At 39.1% G+C, this 26,289-nt stretch overlaps 1 protein-coding gene across 9 annotated transcripts in view; it reads right to left on the bottom strand.

Annotated features, from left to right (window-relative positions):
* CEP41 (centrosomal protein 41) overlaps positions 1–25,672 on the bottom strand; it is a 46,995-nt gene extending 21,323 nt beyond the window's left edge. For 2 of the 9 annotated variants that reach the window (XM_033432453.2, XM_004272194.3), the window contains exons 1-3: positions 25,553–25,672; positions 13,104–13,167; positions 426–473 (exon numbers count right to left, since the gene is read on the bottom strand). In XM_033432453.2, coding sequence (XP_033288344.1) covers positions 426–473; positions 13,104–13,167; positions 25,553–25,585 — 145 coding nt within the window. In that variant the 5' untranslated portion in view covers positions 25,586–25,672. Of the gene's footprint in view, positions 1–425; positions 4,663–4,788; positions 4,897–13,103; positions 13,168–20,462; positions 21,626–25,552 lie in introns of those variants that run through there. The other 7 variants (XM_033432450.2, XM_049714506.1, XM_049714508.1 and 4 more) reach the window with 7 other exon arrangements.
* Between the last annotated feature and the right edge of the window lie 617 nt (positions 25,673–26,289).

The following is a 26,289-nucleotide window of genomic DNA, read 5'->3' as shown; positions in this document are numbered from 1 at the left end:
TCATGAATACTGTCGAATTTATACTCAAAAGAATGTTATAAGTTATTATTACTCCTATATCAGGTATAGAGAAAATAATAAAATAGGAAAGATTAAGTACCTTGAATAAAGGTCATAAAGACTGCAGTACAATGAAACTAGAAATTTGGGTTCTCAGTGCTTCACTAGAGGTTATTTCACATTCCAACATTAACATCTCCTATGGGATCTAAGTCAGGTAGAACTCAGACTCAAAGACCACAATCTTAGCAGCTGACCAGAATGGCACAGTGTTTCCCACATCCTTCTAGGCACCTGCCACACTCACCTGACACCCATAGCTCTGTGTGTGTGTCAGCTGTAGAGTGTGGTTAGGCTCGTTAATAACCAACTTGTAGAGCAACTACAGGGTTCCATTATCCCAAACCATCAGTAGTGTTACTCACTTTTTTTGATCTCTTCTAGCTTCTCAATGTATTTAGTCATACTGTTACCTAAAAAGAGAAGCAGGATTTTAGCTATGCTTTTCATGGAAGAAAATGAGTAACACTGTGAAAACAGAATGGAGTACAAGTATTCCCTAAGCCTTCCCATTCTGCTTTTACAGAATTACAGTAGACAAATGGATCAGACATAGTAAATAGTCTTTTGGATTATACAGCATTATTAAAAGGTAAGGAATCCAGGGAAATGTTCTGGTCAAATGCATTAAGCTGAGGTGCACACCCAATAAACATTAAGTCCCCCCAGGCAGTACGAATGATCACTTCATGTAATGTTTTTTCTTTCTGAGTTAAGCCTTTCCTCTTCCATTTATCCCCCCATAAGCTTTTTGTGGGGAAGATATGCAGAGGAAGAGAAAGAAGCAATGACCTCTGAATGTCTAAAATGTGCCGTTGTGCCTACCCAAGCAACCCTTTCCTCTTCACTTAATCTTTGTGGTTTCCTTCTCTTTCCTGAACTTGGTCTTCCACTATTCATGCTGATGTTGCAGCCTGAACTAGACCACACAGTCTGTACACCAGTATTCACTGTGGATTTGATTTGCTGAGAAATAACAGCAGATTCCCACCACTGTGGAGAGTCCTCAACCCTCATGTTTTATGGCCTGGTTCTACAACACTAGGCTCTAGCCAAGGTGGTTTGGAGAGTTTTCATGCATTAAAACTGGGCCAGGATCCTTCTGGTTTCCGAATGAACTAAAGTCTGCTTCTCAAGCCAGGGGCTATTATTTTTTACTAGGCATGCTTCAATTTGATTCAATTCAGCACAGCAAGCTCTATCTGGCACCTGAAAGGTATAGCAAAACATTCAGAATAATTTCTCATTTCTAAAATTGTGCTCCTAACTTTTAAGCCTTGAGAGGAGCTAGTCAGTTTCAGTCACAACTTCAGGTAAAAGAAATGCTTCCAATTAATAGCATGAACTGATGTTTTCAAGCACTATTCTGAACTTTTCTTCATGTTTAGGTCAGAAGCAAAGAAAGAAAATCCTTGCTCTAAAACCCAAAGTACATTTTCAAAAAACAACTTATATCATTTGTTATTATTAAGTCCTTGTCATGAATTCATTATAGAATAAAATTCTACTGAGTTAAAAATTTTTTTTCGTCTGAAGACACACAGTCCCCAAATCAGAACCAAAAAGCACGACTCAGTGTAGTCCTGGACCCAGACTGTATCCTTCCAAAAGCTCAGAGAGACATGACAGTAGTCAGGGCTGCTCAGAAGCTGAGGGTCCTCAAGACAGACACTGAGAACATCTCAGAAGAAGTCCAAATAGCACCAAAGACCAAGATTAGAACAAAATATGATCTTTTCTAGGTTCTTCAGGCTATAATGGACCTGAGATGTGACCAGATCTCCACAGTGGAAACCATGAATCCTTCCCAGACTCACATCCTCTTCCCTGCAACTCTGCACTTGGGCGGGAACTCGACTGGTCAGTACTGGGGTTAGAAGACAGGGCAAATGGTGCGCTGTTCAGCGTCCTACAGTCTTATTCTTAAACTATTTTACGTAGGAGCTTCTGGTTATATGTTCCTGAGTCCCTTACAGTGCCAGGCTGTTGATGTGGCAGTCAGTTTCTTTTGGCTGGAGAAGCTTTACGCCTCCTTCCAGAATCGTCAAAAAACTGAGGTACAAAAAGGATCACTGGCTTGTCCAGTGACACAGCAAGTTGGTAACTAAGTCAAGATTAGTACTCCCAACCTCCTGGTTTCTAATATGGCTCACAAAAACATATCATTCTCTGGCTGTGCTGTTTTAAAAACATGATTTCACTGTGAGGTAAATATGTAGGAAGTGTTACTTCCTTTATAGTATTGGGTGGGAACCATTTTATGCTCTAAATTCCCTGAGGCATACTATGAACGGAAAACAACAGCCAACCTTATTATATAGTCTTTATTATTAAAACATTGCATTTCCAATCTATAGCAGTTTCCACTAACAACATGTCTAAAATCCATTTCTCAGTCAGTTATCAACATTTTCGGTGTATTAACACAACACTTCATCTTCATACCAGCAGAGCCTCACAACGACCCTGTGAGGTAGGTTGTCATTCCTACTGATTATTTTTCCCACTAAAGGAGAAGGCAGAGAAACAAAATCTTTTGCAGAGGTGTACAAATACTTGGCTAAATTAAGAACAAATCTAAGAGGGCTATTGATAAGACGTTCTTTTCATTACAGCCATTCATTCTATCCAAGCAGAGGGGGGTGGAAAGAATATGGAGGATTTCTGCATTGCTTCAATTGGAGAAATGACTAACTGACACAAAAAAATCTCTAAAAATGAGTTTAGAAAGTATGAAAAGTAGTATTTTATCCCACTTCATATACTGCTTATATCTTGACTAAGCAGCTCATCTTACTGGATCTAATTTCATCTGAGAATAGTTTTTTGACTACCTTTTAAAAAGAATACAAATGAATCAATTCTATAATTGACTTATTTATAAACACATTTTTGTTTTACACAAAAGTAAGGCACCTAAAAGACTATCAACAGACTAATTTTTTAAAATTAAAATTACACATTACTGCCAGATACATTTTCCTAGACAATACTTTGATTAAAAAAAGTCAGCGGCTCCTCATCACTTACTGACTGAAGTTTAAACTCCTTGCTCTACTCGTGAAGGCACCAACATCTTACCTACCTCTTCAATCTTGCCTTAATTACTAAACTTGACAAACTCTCTGTTAGTCTTTGGTTCTCTAACATGTCACCTTGCCCATGTAATCATAATAGCTCACCCAGCTGGAAGTGACCTTTCCCTCCTCGGAACTTCTACAGCACTCGGCTTACCACTCACAAGGCATTTATCATTGTACTGCCTTATTTGTGCGCAAGTCTTATCTATCTTATTATACTGACAGCCCAAAACAACTATTTACACACACACACACACACACACACACACACACACACACACTATCTTTATCCTTTCCATTGTCTAGTGTAGGAGGCACTCAAAAATATTTGCTAAATGAAAAATACTATGAAGATCTACTAGCTGAAGAATCCTTATGATGAATTATATTATAATGTAAATAATCACACCCCAATTTGGTTTGAGTTTTTGGATACCTGATTTTCTCTAAGCTATGCCCAACCTGATTTATATATAGTACGTATATGTTACATACTACTTAAATGACCTATATTGTTTCAGGACTCAGGTAACCTAGAAATGTATAAGATGGTATTTAGCTTCTACTTAGTTTATAATTTAAGTTGCAACAAAAGATATATAAAAAAGTTTTACAACTGGAATCAAGAGAAAAACACAACTCAACTATATCAATAGTGCTAAGCAAAGAGAGCACAATCAACGAACTGAGTGACTCATTCATTAGATTTTTTCCTTTGTTTTCCTATAATTTAATAACATTATTTGAACTGAGCCAGTAAGAAAAGTAAGTGATTTTGAGCAGCAGTAATCTAAAGTGGGTAAGATTTATAAGGCACGAACTCAGTTGCTAAGAGACAATTCCATTGCTTTATTTTTCTTCAATATTTCCCTCCTCTACGGAGAAGTTCTTTTGGCTCAGAAGGAGCAGAAAGCTTGAAAAGAGGCACAGTGGTCCTTTGTTAATCTCAATAAGTTATACGAGTGCATAGTGCTTTCTGGTTTGTAAAAGGCTTTCACATACATTTCTTCCTTTGACATAAGAAACAGAATTAAATACCAAATAAAAATGAAGAGTACTTAGTCTATAATGAGTTTGAGTGCTTAAGATCAAGGCTATTAGCAGATATTCAGGAAAAGTAAAGACTAAGAAGAAAAAAGGAAATGACTAATTTGTATGGAGATAAGAAAACTAAGGTGAATTTCTAAAAAATAAAAAAAGGCTAGAAAAGACTGAATGGAGATAGTCTACAGAATTTTAGAAAGCTAAAGAAATTTGAAATTAGACTGAATATAGATTGAAATGAGAGAATAATGCCAGCAATGAAAGAGTGTAGGAGACTAACAAAGGGAGAGCCCTGTGGTTTGGAAAGTTAATCAGCCTGCAGTGCTACAGAGCAGAAACCCAGAGAGGGTGCTTGAGAATACACAAGAACCCTGCGGTGGAGAGTGAACAAAACGCCATCAGGGATTTCATCGGAAGCATAATCCATTCATGGCACAGTCTGGCAATGCTGGGGAGCTGGTAAGATACACTCAGGCACCTATGGAACAAAAGAAATATTTGAAGTTCAAAATAATTCTGATATTTCTAGCCATGGCTATACACTGGTGTTTGAGTTTATAAGAGAAGTAGCATCAGAAGGATAGAAATAAAAAATTATCTTTACCCAGGAAGAAGATATCAGTCTTTGAAGAGCTCAGTAGAAGGTGATTTGGGTGAAGACAGGAGATGCCACGAAATTCTTGATTTCTTGTGATTAACTCTGAACTGCTCACTGTTTGGTAAGAAAAGATTAAAGACCCATCTATTTAGCCTAGAAATGAGAAATGCTCACTCATTACCGTGCCTATTTCCACGGCTCTGACTGCAGAGCTTAAAATCATACCACAGACAGGAGTTTCTTACTTTTACTTGACCTTTAAAGTAACTCTGGTGTTTTCATAACCAGGACTCCTCACACTTTTCACCTCATGGCAGACATATATAAGTGATAATATTTGGACAAAATGCTGAGGTTTGGGCTGTCTCAAGCCCTGATGGCTCTCCAAAGGTTTGAAGGGATCTGTATCCTGGCTCATAACCCATAGGCCACTGTACCGAATACAAAGGGAGGTAAGTCACAAAAATAAATAGAAAAAAAATTAAAATCTTTCCCTTAAACGGACTTTAAAATAATTTCTAAATCTGAAAAAAACAAAAAATTGAACACTAGAATTAGATTTCTCACACACTGACTTTAAAATATGTTGAGTTTTAAGCAATGAAGCATACTCTGGCCCTTCCAAAGGCATTATAAAACTAGTTTGGGAGACTTCTGCTTCCAGGAATATGAGGTAGATGTACTTTTCTCTACTCCTCCTGCTAAGTACCACAAAATCCCTGGACAACCTGCAAAATGGGAGAAAATATTTGCAAATTATACTCCTGATAAGTGTCTACTATCCAGAGTATGTAAAAGAACTCCTATAACTCAATAATAAAAAGACAAATAACCCAACTAAAAAACCAATGATATGAATAGCCATTTCTCCACAGGAGCTATATAAATGCCAATAAGCACATTAAAAGGTGCTCAACATCATTACTCATTGGGAAAATGCAAATGAAAACCACAATGAGATACCACTTCACACCCACGAAGATGACTATAATCAAAATGATGGACAATAACAAGCATTGTTGAGGATGTGGAGGAAAAAAGAGCCCTCCTACACTGCTGGTGGGAATGTAAAGTACAGCTACTTTGGAACACACTTTGGCAGTTCCTCAAAAAATTAAACACAGAGTTAATGTCTGACCAACCGTTCAATTCCTAGGTACATCAACAAAGAGAACTGAAAACGTATGTTCACACAGAAACTTGTACACTAATGTTTTAACAGCATTATGGCTAAAAAGCGTAAACAAACCAAACATCTACCAGATGATAAGTAGATAAACAAAATGTGAAATAGCTGTATAAAAGAATCGTTTGGCAATAAAATGGAATAAAGTATTGATACATGCTACAACAATGATGAGCCTTGAAAACATTATGCTAAGTGAAGGAAGCCAGACACAAAAGGTCACATATTGTATGATTCCATTTATATGAAATGTTCAGAAGAGGCAAACTCATAGATACAAAAGATAGATTAGTGATTACCAGGAACTGGTAAAAGTAAGGAATGGGAAATGATTACTTTGGGTACGGGATTTCTTTATGGGATGACAAAAAAATTCTGCAATTAGATAGTGGTGATGGTTTCACAACCTTGTGAATGTACTAAAAATGTCTGAATTGTACATTTTTAAAGGTTGAATTTTATGATATGTAAATTATATCTCAATTTAAGAAAACACACCAATTAGAAAAAAAGATTGAATTAAAAAAAATCCTAGATGGGATAAATTAAGAGTTTGGTAATATCAGATACACACCACTATATATAAAATAGATAAACAACAAGGTCCTGCTGTATTGCACAGGGAACTATATTCAATATCTTGTAATAACCTATAATGGAAAAGAATCTGAAAAAGAATATATAGTATATATATATAAAAAACAGAGTCACTTTGCTGTATACCAGAAACTTAACACAATATTATAAATCAACTATACTTCAATTTAAAAAAATCCTGTACATTATACATAAAACAAACATAAGAAGACTCTAATAGGTAGAGAGAGGAAGGCAGACTGGTTAGGGATCTCAGGACCCGAGGAATGACATAATGGCTGAGTTACCTGGGTGCTGTCTGTTTGTTTGTTTTTTGCCTCATATACACTAGACTTGGAGCTGAAGAAGCCAGAAACCCAGAAATACCTATGAACAGACCAAAAATGTCCCTAACAAAAGCCTGCTGTCTCCAGCCAAAGGACAGCAAGACAGAAAACTATTAGATAATAACTGCCTTTTTCCAGCCACATTCCACAGAAGAGCTATGTCCTACCCTTAACTGCCAGCAAAGGCCAGATGGGGAGCCTTGATTTCCATCCTTGCTGGACTGTGATGAGATGCCATCAAAGTACCAGAAAGAGGAGAAAGAGGCTGGGGCTGAAAATGTACTCAAAATATAATTGCTGAAAACTTTTCAAATTTGGCAAGTGACATGAACTTCAGATTTATATAGAAGCTGAGTAAACTCCAAACAGGACAGACCCAAAGAAATCCACACCAAGATATATCATAGTTAAACTTCTGAAAACTAAAGAAAAAAAAATCTTGAAAGCAGCAAGAGATAAATGACACCTTACCCATATGGGAAAAACAGTTTGAATAACAGGAGATTTCTCATCAGAAATCAGGTGGCCAGAAGAAAGTGGCACAATATTTTTCAAGTGCTGAAAGAAAAGAACTGCTAACCCGGAATCCTATACCTAGAGAAGATACTCTTCAGGAATGAAAGGAAATCAAAACATTCTCAGATGAATGAAAACTAAGAGAATTTGTCACCAGCAGACCTATCCTAAAGAATGGCTAAAGGAAGTTCTCTAATTAGAAAGGAAAAGATAAAAGGAGTCTCGGACTATCAGGACAAAACAAAGAACACACTAAGCAAAACTATGCTTCTTTTCAAGTGTCCATGGAACATATACCAAGATAGACCATATCCTGGGCAATAAAATGAACATCAATACATTTTAAAAAGTTAAAATATACAGAGTACATTCTCCAACCACAATGGAATCAAACTGGAAGTCAATAACAGAAAGATGACAGGAAAACCTCCAAACACTTGTAACTAAACAACACACAGGACTTCCCTGGTGGCACAATGGTTAAGAATCCACCTACCAATGCAGGGGACACAGGTTCGAGTCCTGGTCCGGGAAGATCCCACATGCCACAGAGCAACTAAGCCCACGCGCCACAACTACTGAGCCTGCGCTCTAGAGACATGAGCCACAACTACTGAGCCCATGCGCTGCAACTACTGAAGCCCACGTGCCTAGAGCCCATGCTCCACAACAAGAGAAGCCACCACAATGAGAAGGCTGCACACCACAACAAAGAGTAGCCCCCGCTCACCGCAACTAGAGAAAAGCCAGTGCGCAGCAATGAAGACCCAACGCAGCCAAAAATAAATAAATAAATAATTTATAAAACAACAACAACACATGTCTAAATAATCCATGGATCAAAGAGGAAGTCTTAAGGGAGATAAAAAGATACACTGAACTAAATGAAAATGAAAATTCAACATATCAAAATTTGTGAGACACAGCTAAATCAGTGCTGAGAGAAATTTACAGCACTAACTACATGCATTAAAAAAGAGAACAACTCTTAAATCAATAATCTAAACTCCTACCTCAAGAATCTAGAAACAAGAGCAAAATAAGCAGAAGGAAGGAAATAAAGATAAGAGCAAAACAATAAAATTTAAAACAGAAAAACAAAGAGAAAATTGATGAAACCAAAAGCTGGTTCTTTGAAAGGATCAATAAAATGGACAAACCTGTAGTGAAGAAAAAAAACAGAAAAGATACAAATTACCAACATCAGGAATGAAACATGGACTATCACTTTAGATATTACAGACTTTAGAAGGATAATAAGGGAACACTACAAACAACTCTACGCACATAAATTTGAAAACTTGGATGAAATGTACTACTTCCTCTAAAAACACAAACCCACAACTCATCCAATATGAAACAAACAATTTGAATAGCCCCATAACTATCAAAAAATTAAATTCAAAATTTAAAAACTCTCAAAAAAGAAATCTCCAGGCTCAATGGTTTTACTGGACAATTCTACCAAATGTTTAAGAAAGAATTAACACCAATAATATATAATCTCTTCCAGAAAACAGGAGGGAACATTTCCCAACTCATTTTATGAGACCAATATTACAATAATACTAAAACCAGGCAAACACAATCCAAAAAACAAACCAAAAACTACAAAGCAATGTCCCTCATGAATATAAACATAAAAATCTGTAATGAAATAATAAACTGAATTCAGCAACATATAATAGGAATTATACACCATGAGTGAGTTTTACTCTATAGATACAAAAAATCAATCAAAGCAATCTATATTATCAAGCTAAAGAAAAAAACCATGTTTATATCAACTGATGCAGTAAAAGCATTCAATAAATTCAATAGTCATTCAGGATAGAAACTCTCAGAAAAATAGGAACAGGAGGAAACTTCCTCAACCTGATACAACTAACATTATCCTTAATCATGAAAAACTGAATGCTTTCCCACTAAGTCTGGGGTAAAGACAAGGATGTTCGCTCTAAGCACTCTTACTTCACATAGTTCTGGAGGTTCTAGCCAGTACAGTAAGGCAATAAAAGGAAATAAACAGATACAGTCTGGAAAGGAAGAAATAAAACTGCCTTTTTTTATATGACATGATTGTCTACATAGAAAAGCCCAAGAAATCTACCCCCAAAATTTCTCCTTTACCTAATAAGTGAGTTAGCAAGGTCTCAGGATACAAGATAAATATAAAAAATAAGCTATATTTCTATACGCTAGCAATGAACACATGGACACCAAAATTAAAAACGCAATACCATTCACAATTGCTCAAAAAAAGTAAATACTTATGTGTAAATCTAACAAAACATGTATAGGATTTATACGCTGAAAACTATACAATGCTGATGAAAGAAACAACTAGAGAAAGCCTGTGCGCAACAACAAAGACCCAATGCAGCCAAAAATAAATGATAAATAAAATAAATACAAAAAAAAAGTACAGCAATATTTCTTTGTAAATGTAAACAAGTTTATTCTAAAATTTACATGGAAAGGCAAAGGAATTAGAGTAGCTAAAATAATTTTGTAAAGAAAAATAAAGTGGGACTAATCAGTCTAACCAATTTTAAGTATCCAATTTATTATATAGCTACAGTAATCAAGACTGTGGTATTGGCAGAGGGATAGACACATAAATCAATGCAACGGAATACAGAACCCAGAAATAGATGCATGTAAGTATACCCAACTTGTTTCTGACAAAGGTGAACACACCAATTCAATGCAGGAAAGGTAATCTTTTTAACAAATGGTGCTAGAGCAATTGGACATCCACAATCAAAAAATTAATCTCAATCTAAGTTGCACATCTTATACAGAAATGTATCATGGACTTAAATGTAAAACCTAAAATATAAAACTTTTAGAAAAAAGCATATAGAAAATCTTTGATACCTAGGCTAGGCAAAGAGTTCTTAGACTTGACAACAAAAGCATGATCCATAAAAGGAAACACTGATATACTGGACTTCACCCAAATTGAAAACTTCTGCTCCTTGAAAGACCCTGTTAGGAGGATGAAAAGACAGGCTACAGACTGGCAGAAACTATTTGCAAACCATGTATCCAACAAAGGACTAGTAGGTAGGATATGTAAAGAACACTCAAAATTCAACAATTAAAAAGCGAACAATCCAATTGGAACACAGGCAAAAAACATGAACAGACATTTCACTGAAGAAGGTATACAGATACACAAATGGCAAATAAGCACAGGAAGAGATATTCAACGTCATAAGTCATTAGGGAAATGCAAATCACAAGGGCAATAATATGCTACTACACACCTATCGGAATGGCTAAAATTAAAAATGGCAACACCACCAAATGCTGGTGAGGATGTGGAGAAACTGGATCACTCATACACTGCTGGTGGGAATGTAAAATGGTCCAGCCACTCTGGAAAACAGTTTGGCAGCTTCTTAAAAAACTACAAATGCAACTGCCATACAATCTAGAAATTGCACTTCTGGGCACTAATCCCAGAGAAATGAAGACTTATTTTCACACAAAAATCTGTACACAAATGTTTATAGCACCTTTACTTGTGATAATCAAAAAGGGGAAACAATTCAAATGTCCTTCAATAGGAAAATGGTTAAACTGTGGTGCATGTATGGAATGCACCATGGAATACTACTCAGGAATAAAAAGGAATGAACTACTAATACGTGCAACAACCTGGAAGAATCTCCAGAGAATTTGCTGACGGAAAAATCCAATCCCAAAACTTATATATTGTATGATTCCATTTATATAGCATTTGTGAAAGACAAAACTATAGAAATGGAGAACAGATTAGTGGTAGCCACGGGTTAAGGCACAGGTGAGGGTGGAAAGTGGATATGAGGGATCCTTGTGGTCATGGAAATGTTCTGTAGCCAGACTGTATTTATCAATGTCAATATCATGGTTGGGATAGCGCAGGTCAGTTTTGCAAGATGTTACTACAGGAAACTGAGTAAAGGGTACAAGGAATCTCTGTTTTATTTCTTACAATTCCATGTGAATCTACAATTACCTCAAAATAAAAAGTTTAATTAGAAAAAATACTAGATTAAAAACCTCAAAATATAAAAGGAGATAGGCAATTATTTTGTATTATAAAAAGCAGATAGAAATATCCCAATTTCCAAAAAATTGAAATTAATTTCAGGTACCACCATTATTGAGTCAAACTTTGGTTATGAACTGAGGAATTGAAGGGAAAGAAATCAGTTTTCATTCACAAAATTCAACTTCCAGGAGAAAAAAAAAATGAAGCTATAGACAAATCTATTTACCTGAAAAAGACTTCAGCTCTTACAAATTTTAATTTTAAGAAGGTTCCAAAAGAAATGCATTAAGCAGTCTTTAAAACGTTGTCCGTACTGCTCAGAGAAAATATGGTATTTTTAATCAAAGTACTTCCCTCTCAGAATAACTTATTCCAGAAAGGTGGGTCACAATTGCAAATAAAGGGAGATAGACAGAGAGGCAGGAGCTGAAGACATTTGTGATAGAAGAAATGAGGCTGGAGGAAGCACTGGGACAGTGTGGCCGAAGTGAGAGTACCCAGGACGTCACACCAGGTCTCCAACATCGACTTCCTCATCCTGCACACAAATCCTAGTTCTATCTCCTTTACTGAACTTCAGGTAAATCACATAATCTCTGGACTAAAATTTCCTCCTCCTCAAAGACAGAGATAATATTTTTTACCTGCCATCAAACAGGATATTTGCAAGGATAAATATCTGTACAGCACAAAAATGTTTGAAAGAAAGGTCCCAAGAAATAGTATCTGCAAATGTGGTTCATTTAAAACATTTAATTTAAGTCTATTTTATTTGGGGAAACATGCATAACAGAAGACAGTAATTTTGAAGGAGACTGGAGAAAGAGAAAGACAAAATGAATGAGATTTAAACAAAGTCAACACCCCAGTTTATTTTCTCTATTGTCTTGAGGTTACTGGTAGAAAATTCAGTATTGCTAAAGGCATGTGGTACCCCTATCCACTAGCAAAACCATCTTAATAGGATGGATTTTCCACAGCAGACTTTAAGATGTTGAAAAAAACTAAACAACCAACCAAAATCTCACAAGACTGAAAATCCACCAGGGATCTGGGGAGTGGTTTTCATCATCACAGTGAAAAATGTCAACAGCATGGAAATAAGCAGTAATGCACTCTTAAATTTCATTTTACCTGAATTGCAGCACTAATTTAATTTTGCCTGGTATTTTAGTTACTCATTCAAGTCTGTCTGACTCCACTTGAATCTAAGCTCTTTGATTACAAAAATCACAATTCACACTCATCTTTACATGTCCTGTAGCCCATAAATTTGCATGTAGTTGCACTGTGCAAATATGGAATTGAACAAACATGCACAAGTATAATCTATTGATCCCAGTTTTAAGGAAGATACTTAAGGTGTTCCAAGATAGAGGCTGACGTCCTGATATTTATTAGCCTCAGTCCTGGAACTTATTAAATACTGTTTTTATCAGTTTCTCAATTTATAGTAAGCTCAATTATGTGAATGGAGATTTTTAATGATAATCTGAAAAACAGCTTTCAAAGATAAGTCCTGAGCTCAGAAAAACATCAGCCCAGACAGTAAGAAACTTTTAGCTGTGATTCATACCAGGCATGACACGCTGTTTTTTGTCAATAATCGGCTATTAGATTTTTTTTAAGTTTTTATTTTCTAGTCTTTACTTACCAGTGTCTAGTCTTGACTTGACATGCTGATACCTTGGGTTTTGTGGTATCCTCTTGGTCAGATACTAAAAAATAATAAAATTCACAAATAATTGGGTTAATGTAAGGGTAAGGGTGGCAAAGTTGGGAAAGAGATAAGATACTTTAAAAATTAGAACAAATGCTAAAATTTCATTGAATTTAAAGATGGAAGGAGCTCTAGAGGGCCAACCGTTCCTTCAAATAGGACACTTCACACTACAGTATCTCCACAGGTGAAGATGGTTATCATGTTTCTGTCAAAACATTTCCATATTTTGTCAAAATAATCTCATAGCACTATGTAATTAGGAAAAAAAGCTCTTAAAAATTATTTCCAACACTGAGTCAAAATTGATCTAATTTCCATCCAGTCCACTGGTACAACCCAGAATAAGCCATTCCATCCTGCCTCAAGCAATCCATTAAAATAACTAAAGGCAGCTCTCTTGTTCTTTTTAATTTTACTCTTTATATGATGGTTTGTAGGCCATCTTCTCAGATACCCTCTAGATTTTATCCACACATGCCCTAAAAAGTGGCACGCAGACCTGAGCACAGTGCCCAGATGTTGCCAGGCCAGGACCCGCTGCTTGCCTTGAGTCTGACGCTCCACAGAAGTCACCACGACGGCATCTGCTCTCGGGGCAGCTGGGGCGTATCATGGGCTCAAGGAAAGTTTATGGTCAGCAAAATGCTATGTCAGGTCTCCCCTGTCCTACGCTCTGGGAGTAAACTCTGAATCCAAGTACCAGGCATTTACCCATATTAAATTTCAGTGGCATTTTCAAAAGGCATTAAGTGAGGGAAGGCTAATGAATAAAAACATTACAAAATACAGTTTTATTGCTCAGGCTTTTTTCTGGACTACAAGTATGAAAAGTATATGTTCAGTAACTGGTAGCTGTGGAAAAGGAAATTAAAACTGGGCAATACCCTTCCAGCTTCACTTCATCTTCTGCCACTCTCCCACATGTTCCCAAGTTGAAGCTGCCCAAATGTTCCCGAAATTTGCCACACTCACTCAGGTTCCAGTCATAGCAAATGTCTGCCTAGAATGCCTTTCCTCAACTTGTCCATGGGTAACACTTCACTTCCTCTATAAAGCTGTCCAAGGTGGAATTAGGTACTTTCTCTCTGGTTCCTAGAGTACTGACACCTTGTACTATTGTTCACACCTCGACCTTCTTCCCTAGTCTAGAATTTCCTTGAAGGCAGGGACAATAACTTACTCAAACTTGTTTTCACCCAGTACCTAGCACATGGTGGGCACATTTATTGATATTCAACCAATAAATGAATATCTAGAATGAGGATTATATTACAGCAACTACATAGTTCCTTAGAACAGAACATCAAACTTTATAACCTGTGTCACTTGCCCTTGAAAACATAGTTAACTACAGCACGTCCTGTTGGAGGATTGAAAAATAAATTTACATATTAAAATATCTTTTCAAATGACCCACAAAGCATAAAAAAAAAAAAATAGGGTACACTTCAATGTCTTACAGAATATCTATTGGTCAGAGTTCTGGACTTCAGAGACCAGGAAGAATTTTTAAAAACCGGGGTACCTACAGAGAATTATCAACATTTAATTTTGACAAGGACATCAAAAACAAAGCAAAACCTCACAACTACCGTCTGCTACTTTAATACTTAAAAAGTAAGAAAGAAAAACAAAAACCCAGAATAAAAAGGTCAGTCCTTTAGTGCTACTAAAAAACTCATTGATATTGTCTGTGTTTTTCATTTCACCCCAGGCAAGTAAAACCTTTGTCATGGACGCTTAGCATTGGTCCTCAGAAGTAGAACCCCTGAGCTACTTTATCCTCAGAGAAAGGCTGGAAAGCTCCTTTCTCCTTCTGATCAGTAACCCGCCATCGGTAAGAGAAAGTGACCAATGCCAATTCCAACTCCCTCTTAGATGAAGAAAGAGAAGATTCTTAAGTGAGAAAAGGAAAATACTCAAAGACTGAAAAGGAGGACTGTAGGATGAGTTCTTCAGAGGGAGGCAATATTGTGGCAAAACAAAACAGAAACAAAAAACCCAGGGGAAAACATGTGCCTGGTAAATTTAGGAAAGCTAAAACTGGAACTTAGTTATCTTAAGCTAAGGGATTTTCTTTTTTCTCTGTCATTTTCCTTCCTTCCTTTGTATTTTTATAACTCCTCTCTGTATTTTTATAATTTCTATATGCTGTTTCCTGTTTTTACTTTTGTTTTGTTTTTCCCACTAGTTTCCTAGCAAAGCTCCTTTGAAAGATTCCAGGCTAGTCTCTGCTGAACCAAGGGGATTTGTCCATACCTCAGCCAACATAGCTAAGAAGTGAGGGTGTCTCTGGGGACCAGGTGTGGTGGCAGCAGAATGATGGGGGGATAGAGTGTGGACAGCTGCAGTCGCTGAGCCCTTCCCACCCCCGGTTTTCCCTTACATAGACTAATGAGAAATCCATATGCTACAGTACAAAAATGTAGTGTTTCTTTCCCATTTTCCCATTTTGGTCCAAATTCTTGTTCCTGACTTTCTGGTACCAACCATAACGTAAAACTATTTGTGTTCCACTCTACGCAGTGCACCACAGAGTTTATGGAACTGCCAGACTTTTTTCCTTAAAATCCTTGCTTTGGGGGTGACTGTTTCTTGACCTACTGACCAACTAGCTTTTTTTCAATTACATAAACAGGATGGAATGGTGGAAAGTGAAAGAGCTGAGAAAAGCAGCTGTTTCAAGGAGGACTATTCATTCATTCAACAAAGCCTTATTGAGCACCAACAATTCATTCAGTCGACATTTACTGGATGCCTACTAGGAGTAAGCCACCGTGCTAAGGACACAGAGGTAACAAAACACAATCCTTCCCATCCAGCTCTCGCTGATGCTCGGAAGAGAGACAAGTGAACAGACGTCACACTGCATGATGAACAAGCAGAGGGAAGCAGGGGGTGCAACAGGAGCATGTAAGATTGGCACCTAATCCAGACTAAAAGAGTCAGGAACTATTTCCTGAGGGGTGACTTCTGAGCTGAAATCCAAGGGCTGAGAAAGTTAGTCAAGTTAAAGGAGTGGTGGGTGGGAGCTACAGGGTTCCTGGTAACTGATAGACCTGGAGGATAGCGGGCAATATGGGGTCAAATGAGGCTGAAGAGGCAGGCAGGGGAAGAACACAAAGGGCCTTGTATCCATGCTAAGAAACCTAGATTTTATCCTGTAGATCAAACAGAGGCAATTTTGCTCCCCCAACTCATGGGGTCACCTGTCAATGTCTGGAGACATTTTAGGTTGTCAGAACTGGGTGGTGGGTGTGCTACCATCAAGTAAGTAGAGGCCAGGGATGCTGCTAAACATTCTACAATGTCAGGAAGACCCCCAACCCTGAAAAAGAATTAGCTGACCCCAAATGTCAATAGTGCTGAAGCTGAGGAACCCTGGTGTAGATGATGGGAGTCACTGAAGAAGGTTAGGGAGAAGGGATGGGATTCTATTTCCATTTTAGAAAGATCACTCTGGCAGCACTCTGGAGAACTAATAGGATCATAGTCAAGAATGGAGGCGCAAAGATCAGGTAAGAGGTTGTGCTCGGAGGATCTGTGGTCCTAAGAAAGCAGCAGTAGAGATGAGGAGAGGGAGACAGTTTTAAGAAGTCTTTAAGATATAAAATCTTTAAAACTGACTAGTGGAACAGGGGAAGGACAGTGATACCATTACCCAAAAAAGGGACTACGGAGGAAGCATATATTGAAAAACACGATGTGTTCTGTTTGGGGCATTTTGAATATAAGGTATCTGTGGGTTATCCAAAACGGAAGTGGTAAGCTGGCTATCTGGGGGGTCTGAAGATCAGGAGAGATTTCTGGACTAGAAAAAACAAGATTTGGGGGAAGCCATGGGAATGTACACAATCACCACTGGAGAGTGTATAGGCTGAGAAAAAAAAACAAACCAACATTTACCTTCAGGTGGAGAAAAAAACTGTGGGTGAAACTTGCAAGAGGCCAGAAGAAAGTGGGTCATGAGAATTAAAGAAGAGTTTCAGGAAGAAGAAAATGGTCAACAGTGATCAATGCTGTCAAGTCAGAGAACAAGAGGTCAAATATGAACAAGCGAACAAGAATGCAGGTCAGGGAAGAGAAAACAGAAAAGTGAATTTGGATTGAACACACCAGGACACTGCTGATGACCCTGCTGGATGCAGTTACAGTAAATTGACAGGAGCAGAAGCAAAAACAGCAGGTTGAGTGTTATGAGAAGGGAGGATAGTAGCCAGATGGTCTTTTTTTCCCCCTTCAGAGTTGCTAAGGAATAGTTTTTGTTGTTTGAAGAAAGGAGAGATTTGAGGATGTTTATAAGCTAATGGGCTGGATAAGAGGTTGAAAATGAAGCAAGCAGGTATGAAAACAAGGGAGCGGGAAAGGATGAGGCCCAGAGCCCAGGTGGAAGGTGCAGCTTTGGACGTATATTTAAGATAATGTAATAAGATAGGTGGTCATAATGAAGTTCAACAAGAGAAGGGAGAAAGCTAAGAAAGTTGATGTTTGTGGTACTCATACAGGCTCTTTGAAAGCAACCAAAAACGACAGAAGCCCTTTGGGGGCTTACATCTCTAGGGAGGGTCAAAAGATAATGCCCTCTCTGTTTACCCACCCCATCCCTGCTCCTTAACCTCTGGTTGGCTTTTAAGACCCAGCACAAACACATCTTCCGGGAAGATTCCTCCTCTGGGGGGCCCAGTCAGATAGAAATCTCTTCCCTGCCTGGATTGTCACAGCACTTTGTACCATTAACACTCCTCACTGCCTGCACTTGGGACAGAGGCTCTACCTCTGTACCTGCTACAAGGCCTTGCACCAGTGTGAGAACAATAAGTACACCAAATGGATGGAAATGGTTCTGAGAGCTGAGCAACACGCAGTGTGCGTGCTAGTGCCCCGTGGACAGCACAGACATCGAGGGCTCGAGGAACCTGAAACAAAAAGATAGCTCTCACACTGCGGGTGATAAGGGAGACTGCATGGAAGAAGTGGCACTGGAGCTGTTTTAAGGGTTGAGCTTCTGTGGATAAAAAGATGGGGAAAAGCGGGCTTCCCTGGTGGCGCAGTGGTTGAGAGTCCACCTGCTGATGCAGGGGACACGGGTTCGTGCCCTGGTCCGGGAAGATCCCACATGCCGCGGAGTGGCTGGGCCCATGAGCCATGGCCGCTGAGCCTGTGCATTGGGAGCCTGTGCTCCACAACAGGAGAGGCCACAACAGTGAGAGGCCCGCGTACCGCACAAAAAAAAAAAAAAAAAAAAAAAAAGATGGGGAAAAGGGATGGAAAAAGTATTCTAAGTGGAGGAAATTATAATAGCAAGCCCACTTTAAAAGCATGTTTAAAGAATGGCAAATTGTTCTATTTGCTGGAGAAGATACAACAACAACAATAAAGGTAATTGCTGCTAACATTTATGAGCACTTAACTATGTTGTCAGGCACTCAGCTAAGCATTTTTCTCCATTATCTCATTTAATCCTCACAACCACCAATAAGGTATATACTAGTATTATCCTCATTCTATATATTAGGAAGCAGGCATAGAGAGGTGGAGTGACTTCCTGAGGTTAGCTGGTAAGAGTGGTAGAACCTGGAATTAAACTGGGCGGTCTGGCTCTAGAGCTTGAACTCTTAAACACTTTACTGTGCAGCCTCATTCAGGCAGGGGTTCTGAATACGGGGTCCACTGATGGGCTTTAGGAGGTCCATGAGTCCCATGAAACTATATGTAAAACTTTGAGTATATGTACATTTTTCTAGGGAAAGGGTCCTTGACTTTCACCAAATTTTCAAAGGGGTCTCTAACCCCAAAACGTTTAAGAACGGTGGGTATATGGAATCCTGTGCTGTAAGGTTGGACATGGATACGTAGGCACCAGGTGGAGATCCCTGAATTTAGGCTGAGGGTCTGGACTAGGCCCTGAAGACAATGGAAGATATCAAAAACACTGAGATATGAGCCACACAGTCAAAGGAGTATTTTGGTAGATTACTAATATATGCAAAGTGAGACCCGGCTTTGTGAATACATGGATGTTGTAGAAAAGGGAGAAGAATGAGAAGTCAACAGTGGGATTTTTCTGAAGGAAAATCACTTAAAAAATGAGGGAGATTGTCTGAATCACAAGTCATTCAAAAATGAATGAGCTTTTCTGACTTCCCACTTCTTTTAAAATGGAACTCACAAGGCTGTTCACATTGAAATTGTAATGTATGTAGTAAGATTTACATTTAAGGACTAAAAAAAATTCCATTATATATTTTGTTCAAAATTTCTCTACTTCTCTCATTTGTATAAAGAGGACGTCAATAAAATAAAGGGACTAGGTGTCAACTTTAAAAGAGATTTTTGTTTATAGGAGTTTTAATCTGGACCAATCCTACCGATCTCAAACACCAACCTTGACCCATGTTTGCGTGTGCAGCAGCCCCTACTCTGCCAGCAGCTACCACCTGGGGCTGACTGTAGTTTTCAAGATGGCCACAACAGAACTTCCCAACCACTCACACTGTGATGTTGACACTCCTCCCAATGAGGGGTGGGGGCCTATGTTCCCTCCCCTTGAATCTGGACGGGCCTGTGACTGATGGAAGTGATGCCATACGACTTCTGAGTCTAGATCATAAAAGACAATACGGCTTCCACCTGGTTCTTTTGGGACACTTGTTCTTGGAACCCAGCTCAAGCTACAAGGAAGGCCAAGTCACATGGAAAAGGCCATTTGTAGGTGATACGGCTGACAGCACCAGCTGAGTTCCCAGCCAACAGACTATATCTTCCTAGAAACTCTAGACCCAGTTTCTGTCTGCAAAACCACATGAGAGAGCCCAAGTAATTGCCTAGCTGAGCCTAGTCAACCTCCAGAACTGTAAGCGATAATAAATAAATGACTATTGTTGTTTTAAGCCACTAAATATGGGGGAGACTCATAAGAAACCAATATATAATTGGAACGCCAACCCACCCTTTTTACTTCCTAGCTAAGCTCGTTGGTTTTTTTTTTTTTTTTGGCCGTGCCGCACGACAAATGGGATCTTAGTTCCCCCACCAGGGATCGAACCCATGCCCCCTGCAGTGGGAGCGTGGAGTCTTAACCACTGGACTGCCAGGGAGGTCCCTCTAGCTAAGCTCCTTGGGAGAAAACAGAAAAACAAAAACTACACTGAGTAACTGCAACTTACTCCTCCATCCAGTGCAGTGTGGCTACTGTCCCCATCATTCTACTGTGGCTCCCGTAGGAGCTAGCCAATGTCAGAGATCCCCTAACTGCTAAATATAATGGCTGCTTTTCAGTCTCTAACTTACCTGACCTTTCTGTACACTGTTATATAGTCCCACCTTCAGCTTTCACTTGGCTTCAGTAACAGCTCTCTCTAATGCTCCAATCACACACGGATGATTCTTCTATCAGCCACTTAAACACTGTGTTCCCCAGGATTCCATCTTCTTGATCTACAGGTTCTCTGTCGGCCATTTAGGTTTAATTCCATTTACATGCTTCTAATTTCCAAATAGTGAACTCTAGCCTTGACTTCTCCCAGCTCAGATATATTCATTTACTCATTTAACAAATATTTAAGGAACAATTATTGTGTGCTAGGCAGTGGCGCAGTACAGACAAGGTCCTATCTTATCTTCCTGTAAGTATGCCAAAAATAAACAAGCAAATAAAATAATTACAGGTCATGGCCTACTGGGTGAAGACAGCATATTGAACAAATGCATCTAATTTCACTTCCTTCCAAAACCTCAGTAAAACCTCATTAAAAGGATACTATTTTACAGACACAAAGTCCAAAAAAAAAGAGAGTAAGAGTGGGAGAAGTGATAACAAGTGATTTCTGAAGTCTAGAAGGCACATCAACAAGTGAAAATGACTTGATGGACTCAAGAAAATCGAAGGGAAAGCCAAGAAAAATTCTTGAAAGGCCCAGGAATTGGCAGCCCCAGGCACCTCCAGAAGTGGGAGTAAAAGGAGTGACTGAAATAAGCAAGACTGCTTGAAGGCTGAATGAGAAGCTACTGGATCTCCAAAACCTTCTCCCTCTGTGCCACTAGGTGATTGCCCTTCCCCCACCATAGCAGGTATCTACATATTTATTCCCTGGAAAGGGTTTCTGGACTGGGGGGTGTCTCCAGATACAGGGAAAGGATATCATTACTGAAAATAGGGGTAGTAGGTGAATGATGCATACTAATGTTGAAATTTAGCCCCTAACCTTAATTCTTCCAGGAATTCAACTAGGCCTTTACTCTCAGGAGAGGGGAGTTCTCTGGAGAAAATGACCAGCCTGAGAGGAAAGAGCTGAAGATACAGATTTGGGAAAGGGAGTCCCCAAATCATGGCCCACTGAGATCTTCTGGTAATTAAGCTCACATCAGCAAACTCCTCCCAAATATACAGAGGTCTCAATCACCTTTTTAAGTCTCCTACTCAAAAACACAGATTAACAATTTTATGTATGGACTGAATTATGTCCCCTCCAAATTTGTATGTTGAAGCTCTAACTCTCAATGTGACTGCACCTCTTTGGGAGGTAATTAAGGTTAAATGATGTCATAAGGGTGTGGCCAAAATCCCATAGGATTAGTGTCCCTACAAAAATAGACACCAAAGAGCTCATTCTCTTCCCTCAAGTGCACACTGAAAGAAGAGGTCATCCAAACACATAGCGTGAAAGTGGCCATCCACAAGCCAGGAGAGAGTTTTCACCAGAAACCAAATCAGCCAGCACCTTGATCTTGGACTTCCAAGCTTCCAAAACTATGAGAAATGAATTTCTGTAGTTTAAGTCACCCATTCTGTGGTATTTTGTAATGGCAGTCCAAAGCTGACTAATAAAAATATCACCAACAAAACAAAAAGAAAAATAGCAATATGGAGGAAACTGAGACTATGTAGGGAGAAAACATATTTTAAAAAATTATCATTAGAGAACATATCCACACAAAAACTTATACAGGCATATCTCAGAGATATCATGGGTTCTGTTCCAGACCACCCCAATAAAGTGATTTTTGTGATAAACTGAGTCACACAAATCTTTTGGTTTCCCAGTGCATATAAAAGTTATGTTTATACTAAACTGTAGTCTATTGTGTGCAATAGCATTATGTCTAAAAAATATATATGTATCTTAATTAAAAAATACTTTCTTACTAAAATATGCTAACCATCATCTGAGCTTTCAGCAAGTCGTAGTAGTAACATCAAAGATCACTGATCATCATATCAAATATAATAATAATTGAACAGTTTTAAATATTGTGGTAATTACCAAAATGTGACACAGAGACACAAAGTGAGCAAATGCTGTTGGGAAAATGTAAGATGTTCAACCTCAGTATCAACTAGGAAAATGCAAATTAAGACCATGATGAGATGTCACTACACACCTATTAAAACAACTAAAATAAAAATTATTTACAGTACTAAATGTTGCCAAGAATGTGCAAACACTGGATCTCTCATACACTGGTGCTGGGAATGTAAAATGGTATAGCCACTCTGGAAAATGGTTTGACAGTTTCTTTAAAAATAAATATAAGCTTACCATACAACACAGCAACTGTACTCCTGGGCATCTATCCCAGAGAAATGAAAATTAATGTCCATACAAAGAACTGTACCCCAAAGTTCAAATCTCTATTTGTAATGCCCCAAACAGAAAACACCCAAAATATCCTACAATAGTTGAATGGTTAAACAAACTGTTATACATCCATACCACAGAATACTAATCAGCAATAAAAAGGAATGAACTATTGCTACAGGCAACAACTTGGATGCATCTTAAGGACATTATTGGAGTGAAAAAAGCCAGTCTCAGAAGGTCACATACTGTACGATTCCATTTATGTAACGTTTTCAAAATGACAAAATTACAGAAATAAGAGGACACATTAATGGTTGCCACGGGTTAGGATGGTGAGGGGGAGGAAAGTGGATGTGACTAGTAGGGGGTAGCCTGAGGGAGATATTTGTGGTGAAGGAATAGTTCTCTATCTTGATTGTAAATTGACACACTTGCAAATCTTGATTATATCAAATCTACACATGTGATAAAATAGCCTCAAACTATACACACATTGTACAAATGTCAGATTCCTGGTTTTTATATTGTACTATATTTACATAAAATATAGTCACTGGGTGAAGGGTACATGGGGCCACTTTGTACTATTTTTGCAACTCCCTGTAAATTTATATTTATTCCAAAATAAAGGTTTTTTAAAAGGATGTCAGAGTCCAAAACACAGTTCTTAAGAATTAAAAACGTGATGGCAGAAATTAAAAACTCAATAGAGGGATTGGAAGATAGAGTTAAATCTCTCAAAGAGAACAAAAAGACAAAGATCTGGAAAACAGGAGATAAAATTTAAGAAAATTAGGGAACCAGTCATATAGAAGCAACATCAGAATAATGAATTCAAGAAAGAGAGGATAGAGAAAATTGAGGAAGAAAGTCAACAACAAACGATTTTTTAAAATTTTGCGGAATAGAAAGGACATGAGTTTCTGGCGCCCACAAAGATAAGTGAAAATAGACACATAACAAGGAATTTTTTGTGAAACATCGTAACACTGGTGACACAGAAAATTCTACAAGCTTCCAGAAAGGAACAATCAAGTCACATACAATGGAACACAATGGCTTTGAACTTCTCCACAACAAAAACTGAACAGTAGAAGACCACAATGCAATGTTTTCAATATGCTGATGATTTCCAACCAAGAATTCTATACTTAACCAAACTCTCAGGGAAATAAATATGAAGGTAGAATAATAACATTTTTAGACATGCCTAATGTCATAGACATAAATTTAAAATATTTATTTCTTATGCACTCTTTCTCAAGAAACTACCAGTAATTGTGCCCCATGAAAACAAGAGAGTGAGCTGAACATCTTTATCCAGAGCACAAATGGACAACCGCACAGGGCAACCCAGCTCTTCTACCCCTACACTCCTAAGACTATTCCTCTTTTTTCTCCCATATTTCTGATCTCATTAATGGCATCAGCACCAATGAGTAGCCCAAGCTGGAAACCTAAGTCATCCATCACACTCTCATTTCTCAAAGCTCATTATTAAGTCATGATGATTTTATCCCCTAAGTATTTCTCTCTGTCCCTAGTTCCATGGCCTTACTTTAGGTCCATATCATAATAACCACCTAACCAATCTCCCTATCCCCAGTTCTGGACTCCTCAATCCATTCTCCACAATGTGGCTACAACCACTGCCTAAAATGCACATCTGACCATGCAACTCGGCTACTTAAAACTCCAATGCTTCTCAAATTCTGACCAGCAGGCAAAATAAATACACAGTGGTCAAACCACTACTCTCCACACATACCTCCCCGACATCCACGGTAGACATTATAATCCATCATGGCACTCCCCTACAGAGCCTAAACTCAACCTCACAACTTTCTCAGCAAAGCTCACAGGCATCCATCCTGAGATGAGACACGCTGCAACTCCTGTTCACTGTAAAGGCCAAGAATGCTGGCAAGGTACAGAAGGCCCTTCCAGACTTGACTCCTGCCTCTCTACAAGGAACTGTCCACTTTCATGGTTCTCAGCTCCTAAACTTGGCTCAAGATGTTCTCTCTACCTGGGATGCTTCTTCACCTGGTTAGTAACTTGGGATTTCAGACCATCTCCAGGACCCTTCTCTCACTCCCTCGGTTGAGTCCTAGCTTTCTTCTGTGCCCCCCTAACATCCTGTTTCCCAACCACATTGAACTCAAATTTCGTTTATAAGTCTTCCTCACTAGACTGAACTTGTTAAAGGACTAAAAGGCCTTGTCTTATCTTTTTGTATTTCTAGCACTCCCTGCACCTTAGGAATCCAGTAAACATTTGTTGAGATGAAATGACCACATATGCAGCAGGGCACTGGAGGTGAAACAGACAAAAAAGTAAAACGTCTTAATCAAGCAGAGGGTAAAACTAATGTCATATTTTGCGTCCTTTCCAAATGGCTTGGTCTGCTTATTCCTCCTCTTTCTGTACCCCAATAATCAGAAATGATGGCTCCTTTGATTCTGTTCCTTTAGCGTTTTGGGCTTCATCCAGATGTTACTTGTATTTTGTAACTGCCACTCCTAGACTGTAAGCCCTTTGAGGGAAGGGACTTGTGTCTTCATGCACTTCGCTCCTTTGAGCGACAAATACAGTAAGCCTGTGCGGGATGGTGGCCAGGCTGCCCGGGCTCGGAGTCCCCCAGGCCCGCTCCTCCCCCTCCCTCCCCCCTCCAGACCCCTCCTCACGCCGCGGCTTCCCGCCTTCTGGAGGGCGGAAGTCCACGTATTCCCTGCCCACGTGGAGCCTTTTCCGGTACGCCCGCCCCCTCCGATTCTCCGATCTGGACCTGGCCCTCACCTCAGGATTCCCAATGTGCCTCCGGACAGACATATTTGCTCCAACCGACCACGCTCGGGGTTCTAGCCTCACCGGTAACCTCTAACCCTAGCTTCCTACTCCCACAATCCAGCTCAGCCGCCTCTCTACAACCTCTTCTCCGATTGGCCTGCCTTCTCCTGCCAGCCAATGGATGCCCTGTTTACTCTCTTATTGCGGGGTCAAGGGAGAGTTAGACGCCACTCTGGTTGCCAAGGGCAACGCGGGACACCGGCTGCCGAGGTCCTTTGGGCTCTCCGCTGGGCCCGCGGACGCCAGCTTCAGCGCGGGTAGAGGGGCGCGAGGGGGGAGGGGCAGGTTGCCGACTGCGCGTGGGCGGCTGCGGAGAGCTCGAGGGGGGAGGGGCTCGAAAGTGTGGAAAAAAACAAGTGTTTCTAGCTAATGTGGAAGCACAAATACCGCGCAGGGCCATCCCCCTTTAAGGCCGTTTTAGCCAAACATCTGGATACTCTTACACAACAGGGGATAGATATGGGACATGGTTGTTCAGCAGGGATGAGAATCTGTAGTTTATTATTTTCGGGTTAAGTTAATATGCAAATTATGCAAAATATCATGTGGAAATACAGTAATTATTGTTTTAAAAGCTTTTAGCTAGCAACAGAACGGCAGCCTTAATTGCAAAGCACACACATCATTCTGTGATTCATCATTCATTTAACAAATATTTAATAAGCACCTTATGAGAAAAGCTGCAG

Source organism: Orcinus orca, chromosome 9 (genome assembly GCF_937001465.1).
Source record: "Orcinus orca chromosome 9, mOrcOrc1.1, whole genome shotgun sequence".
NCBI lineage: Eukaryota > Metazoa > Chordata > Mammalia > Artiodactyla > Delphinidae > Orcinus > Orcinus orca.
The sequence above is the reverse complement of the archived record's forward strand: the minus strand, read 5'-3'. Positions and strand labels throughout refer to the sequence as shown.